Consider the following 6,161-nt stretch of genomic DNA (forward strand, 5'->3'; position numbering starts at 1 on the left):
GAGCAGCTCATCCCTTTCTAAATAGTACCCACATTTTTTGAGAAGCGTGATTTAGTGAGTTTAAAATCGGTACCTGCAAAAATGTGCGATAGTCTTCACTAGTAACTCCTCCTTCTGCCATTCTCATCCTCTCTTCCTCATCTAGCTGATGTGCAATTGAAGATAATTCCACAGGGCTGAAGTATTCTCCTTGCAGTAGGTTATTCAAGCAATGTTGAGCACAAAGTGAGCCTTCTTGCTAATATTTCCAAAAGAAAAAATTCAAGTGTGATTTGTAGAACAGATTTGTACAGTATCTTCTCCAAAGAGATATGTAATCATTAACTTCTTAACACAGCCAAACCACAAACATTTTTAGCTTTAGAAAGCATGAATAACCCAGGTATGGGCATTTTCATTTGCTAACATTTATTTCATAATTCTACCACTAATAAAACTATAATTATATGATCAGTTATATGGTCAAAAACTTAATGATTTCTATTAAACAAACATCATCTATATAAAATCTCATATTTTACTAAAAATTACTCTACAATAAACATTTGCTGCTGCTGCTGCTGCTAAGTCACTTCAGTCGTGTCCAACTCTGTGCAACCCCATAGATGGCAGCCACCAGGCTCCCCTGTCCCTGGGATTCTCCAGGCAAGGACACTGGAGTGGGTTGCCATTTCCTTCTCCAATGCATCAAAGTGAAAAGTGAAAGTGAAGTCGCTCAGTCATGTCCAACTCTTCTCGACCCCATGGACTGCAGCCCACCAGGTTCCTCCATCTATGGGATTTTCCAGGCAAGAGTACTGGAGTGGGGTGCCATCACCTTCTCCTACAATAAACATTTAGCCTCCCTCATTTTCAGTAGCTAAAATAAATTCACTTTTGGAGATTCCATGGTAAATTACTAACTCTGAAAAGAACATTTAATCCCTAGAACATTTGTTCTTTCAACAAGATTTAAATGTTCATTCATGGGATGTTTACGTACTCCATTTAATGAGTACATTTAAAGGTTCGTTCATGGAATTTCAAATCCATGAACAGATGAATCTCAAGAACTGACACAGTAAGACAAATTCTGTTCCATGTTTATGGAGACTTGTAGCTACAAAAATGAGGTTCTCTTAAAGAAAGATAAGGCACACACTGTGGTGCAATGAGCAAAACTGTCCAGAAAATCATGCTTGGAGCTCACTTCTAGACAAGGCAGCAAGGAGACAGCATCCAAGTTCAAGTCTCCATGGGATCACTGGCTTCCTGTTATGGGAGTGGGAAGAATACAACTTTCTACAAGCCCCAGGGTCTTCGGGCACTGGGCAACTGGCTTTCTCACGCTACTGGCACCCAAACCTAAACCCAGGCTACCTTCAACTAAGTAGCCTGAGTATCATCCTTCTCCCCTCAACAATGCTACTCTCCTGTTTCCCTATAAGAAGGGAGACTCATGGGTGGATGAGGTCCCTCCCTGTGCACCCAGCGCTGGGCTGGACACCAAGGAATGATGACAGTTGGGAGAATACCTTCTCCTGCTAATAACCCTGATGCTCTAAGTTATCCATTTCCCTAGAAAAGTCTATTCTTTAACCCAGCCTGTCTGACATCCTGCAATTTGTTCTGAGCTATGTCATACAACAGATCTGACCCCAAAGACCAACACCATGCAAGACACATCTTTTTCCTGATTTAATTTTCTGGGGACAAAATTCAAGAATGCAGCATTGAGACAGTCTGAGTGTGAGCTAGGGGGCTGAGACAAGTTTATCTTCTTATTTTGGTGCTGAATACAAAGCTTGAACTTAACGGAGGCGCTACCTATCCCTCAAATCATGGCTACGATGGCGAGAGAGGACTTGCCTGCGCCTCTGTTTCCTTCTACTGTATTTCTACTACCAGAAAGCACCTCCCACCAAATAATACGTGAGTTGGAGGGAAAGACCCTGATGCTGGGAAAAACTGAAGGTGGGAGAAGGGATGACAGAGGATGAGATGGCTGGATGGCATCACTGACTCATGGACATGAGTATGACTAAACTCCAGGAGTTGGTGATGGACAGGGAGGCCTGGCGTGCTGCAGTCCATGGGGTCACAAAGAGTTGGACACGACCAAGCGACTGAACTGAACAGATGTCCTACTTATACTCTATTGAAAAATGGGCAAGACAAGCAAGTACTCAAAAGAGGATAGCCAACGGATTAAAAAACACAAAAGGGGGCTCACCTTCATTTAACTATGAGAGGAATGCATATTAGCATTAACAGTATGTTATTACTACACACTCCAGAATGACTAAAATGTTGGAGAGGATTAGAGACATCAAAACTGTTCCATATTACTGACGAAAGTGTAACTTAGTATAACCACTTCGGAAAGCTATCTGGAGTATCTACTACAGCTTAACATATACCAACCCTATAATCTAGTAATTCCACCACTAGGTACATAGCATAAGCAACAGAAATGCATACAGATGTACATCAAAAGATATGTATAACAATGTTCATAGGTGCATTATTTGTATTGGCCCCCAAACTGGAAACTAGCCAAATGCTCCTCACAGTCCAATGGCTAAAATGTGTGATATTCACAAAGAAATACTATATAACATACTACGTAACAATGAGTTGCTCAGTTGCCACCAGATTCTTTGTAACCCCATGGGTTATAGCCTCCCAGGCTCCTCAGTCTGTGGAATTCTCCAGGCAAGAATACTGGAGTGGGTTGCCATTTCCTTCTCCAGGGGATCTTCCTGACCCACCGATTGAACCTGGGTCTACCTGCATTGCAGACAGATTCTTTACCATCTGAGCCATCAAGGGAGCCCTATTATATTGGCCACCAAACTGGAAACTACTCAAAGGCTCCTCCCAGGAGTATGGCTAAATTGTGTTACAGTCACAAAGAAATACCATATAACAACATACTATGTAACAGAAAATGAACTATATAACATAACAATACTAATTAATTAACTACAACTACCTGCAACAAAATGGGTAACTCAATCAGTGTTAAACACAGTTCAGTCCAGTCGCTCAGTCCTGCCTGACTCTTTGCGACCCCATGAAGACAGACTCAAAAGAGTATACTCTATATGATTCCATTTACAAAATCTCAAAACAGACAAAACTGATTAATCGATGATGTTACAAATCAGGATAGAGGTTACCCTTGCAGGGGTGGAGGGAGACTTGGTATCCTGGAAGAGGATAGAGGGGGCTTACAGGATGCAGGTAAATGTTCTATTACTTGAGGTAAGTATTATTTACACACGTGTTCATTTCATGAGAATTCACTGAGCTGTACTCTCATGATCTGGGTGCCCCTACACGTGTTATCCTTAATAAAAAATTCAAATAACAACAAAAAAGTCTCTATTAAGATAGGCCATTTCACTTCAAGAGCTACCTAATACAGTGACCAGATACCGCAAACAGCAGAAGTGGTATTCAAACCCACGCAGAGTTTTGTACTAAGTGAATTTTCATTAGGCTAGTGTCCAACTTCTTCTGATCCCATGATTAAGCGGTTACCTCCACTGCAATCTATCTAAACTAGGTACCAATGAATATTGTTTTTTAAAAAAAATACATTGCATGGTCCTCAAAAAGTGATGTGGAAAAATTTAAAGTTTTCAATGTGAAACATCTGGTCCTACACCAAAGCTTCTGAAATTAGTCATAAAAATATGTCCACTCAACGTTCTTTTCATCCAATCTCCTTAGCCAAGCAACTAAATTTCTCTTGTCCAGGATTCATATATGTCAGCCAACTGAAAAGATTAGTGATAACCAAACACTGAGTCCTTCCTCATCCACCAAAAAAAAAAAAAAATTCTGAAATGTTTTCTATAGAGAAAAGCATTCCATAACAATTTGTTTGAATTTATACTGCACTTCCTTTGTCTCTGATTGCTTTGATTGCTGTGTGTGTGCATTTTAAAATGGATATATAAGAATTTAACAGAACAAAACCCCTTTGCTCCTACTAAATAACAACCTCAGCAGCAACTCATTCCAAACATGAAACTATTATGAAATAAGATATGTGTTTATGCCGACCTGAGGAAGGTTTCATTCACACTCAAATGAAATGGTAATTGTATGCGAAAAAAGACGAGTTTATCCACATGCCACAAACATTAATCGTCAAGTGCATAGTCATGGAAGAATCAAAGCACAATGGGCTAGGCAGACAACAACAACATTATTCCTGCCCATCCTTAATACCTAACAAGAAAGCTGGCCTCCTGATCCGGCAAGATGCCACTACCGAAAGAAACGAAACCCAAACACCTCGTAACAGAAACTCTTGTGACGACTTCCCAGTGCAGAGGCGCACCGGGTTCCCTACTTCACTTCGCTGAAGTGTCACGCCCTCCATGGGACGAGCCAAGGTCCCTGCCTCAAGAGGCTTACGGACCCAGTGCAGGACAAGGATCTAAGGGTATGGGAGATTCCAATATAGAACTGAGAAGCCCAGAGAAGGAAAAGTTAATTCTTCCAAGGACTAGGACTGGCAGACTGGGGTGGAATTGGGAAGGATAGAGGGACATGTCCAAGAGGTGACTAGCTAGGATGTGGGGAAACGGAGAGAGGGGGACAGAAGAAATTTCACGGAAAGTGGAGGGGAGGCGCAGAAGCCATACTCTCTCTCGTGCCCGGAGGCGCCCCCGGCCCGGCCCTTATCCCCTCCCGGCTTCCTGAACATCCCCGGACCGGGTCTCCTCCGGATCCTCGGGCACGGGCCTTGGGGTGCAGTGGGGACAGCGGTGAAGCTCCCCTCGCGGGGAAGCTCCTCCCGCCCGGCGAGATCTGGATGGGGGCCTCTCGGGCCCCACCCAGCTCCCCAGGAGGCGGCGTTTCCGCGCCCCACGCCCGCCACCGCGCCGTGGACAGCTCCCCACCGAACGTGGACACTCACTTTTTCGTGGAAGATGGACTCCATGTTTATTTGTCTGGAGCCAACGGCCCCCGCGCTGAACCACCCCCCTCCAGCTCCGCCCCCGGCCCCACCCCTCCGCCCCCGCCCCGCCCCACCACGGCCTGCCCTGCCCACGTGCCTCACGTAGACCAATAATCTCCGAGAATGCGACTCACGTGGAGCGACCAGGCGTGAACACTGGGGCGGTAGATGAGGGGCACGTGACCTTCGTAGCGCATCCTAGCATCCCTGGGTTACCCCTCAAGCTGGGGAGTGCTGCAGCGCCTCCTGCCGTATGGAGGATCATCTCCCCTTCCCACTCATTGTGATGGATTCTTAAGCTTCTAGGGATTTGTTTTGAATAAGGATCACTGAGGTTCTATGTTCTTTTTGTTTTCTACTTTTACTTTGTATTATCTTTTTATCATATTTGCTTACGGTAATTTAGTATCTTTCTCCTCCCCCACAGAAATTTTCATTGCATCTCTCAACACTGACCACGTGTGTGAAAATGAGAGTTATTATTTACACAGGACTTACTGGCAGGTGGGCACTCTTGGAAGTGCTTTGCATATGTTAAGAAATTTAATACAGCAAACTTTGATGTGGGCATTATTATCCCTATTTTACACATGGGGAAAGTGAGTCATGAAGATAGTACAGCACAACTACAAAGTCCAGACACCTTGTTACTAGTTGTAAGTGTTCTGGCCCTGAAGTGGAAGCATAAATTGAGGGAGGTGAAAAGCCTAGGATAGTGGTGGAGGAAGCTAAAGGAGCAGGATAAGCGCAGGTCTTGTATCCTGAAACCAGGTTAAGGAAGGTGTGCTTTTTTTTTTTTTTTTTAATCTTCTCCTTGGCACCACAGGCATGTAGGACCTCAGTTCCCAGGTGAGGGATTGAACCCAAGTCCCTTACATTGGAAGCATGGAGTCTTAACCAATAGACCACCAAGGAAACCCTAGGAAGGTGTGCTTTTTACAGGCAATGGGGAGCTATAAAAAGATTTTACAAGGAGGTGAGACAGACTCAGGTTTGTGTTTTAGAGTGATCAGTTTGGTGGAAGCAGAGACCCATTACTGTCAGAGGAATCCTGGGAGAGATGACAGTGTTTGGACTAGCTTCATAACTTAGTGATGGAGAGAGACCATTTTGAGAGATAATTAGCAAGTGAGACTGAAAATATGAAAATGTCCCACTCTTTGTGACCCAAAAACTATAGCCTGTCGGGCTCCTCTGTCCATGG

General features: G+C 44.0%; 1 protein-coding gene across 11 annotated transcripts in view; it reads right to left on the reverse strand.

Annotated features, from left to right (window-relative positions):
• ATXN3 (ataxin 3) overlaps positions 1-5,205 on the reverse strand; it is a 37,652-nt gene extending 32,447 nt beyond the window's left edge. For 3 of the 11 annotated variants that reach the window (XR_011562687.1, XM_019983799.2, XM_019983798.2), the window contains exons 1-2: positions 4,916-4,986; positions 74-238 (exon numbers count right to left, since the gene is read on the reverse strand). Coding sequence is in view for 9 of the 11 variants with exons in the window: in XM_019983799.2 (XP_019839358.1) it covers positions 74-238; positions 4,916-4,939 (189 nt within the window). In the remaining 2 variants the exon portion in view is untranslated. Of the gene's footprint in view, positions 1-73; positions 239-2,212; positions 2,234-4,053; positions 4,073-4,915; positions 4,987-5,091 lie in introns of those variants that run through there. The other 8 variants (XR_011562686.1, XM_070775571.1, XM_070775566.1 and 5 more) reach the window with 7 other exon arrangements.
• Positions 5,206-6,161: the final 956 nt, after the last annotated feature.

Source organism: Bos indicus, chromosome 21 (genome assembly GCF_029378745.1).
Source record: "Bos indicus isolate NIAB-ARS_2022 breed Sahiwal x Tharparkar chromosome 21, NIAB-ARS_B.indTharparkar_mat_pri_1.0, whole genome shotgun sequence".
In the NCBI taxonomy this organism is placed as follows: domain Eukaryota; kingdom Metazoa; phylum Chordata; class Mammalia; order Artiodactyla; family Bovidae; genus Bos; species Bos indicus.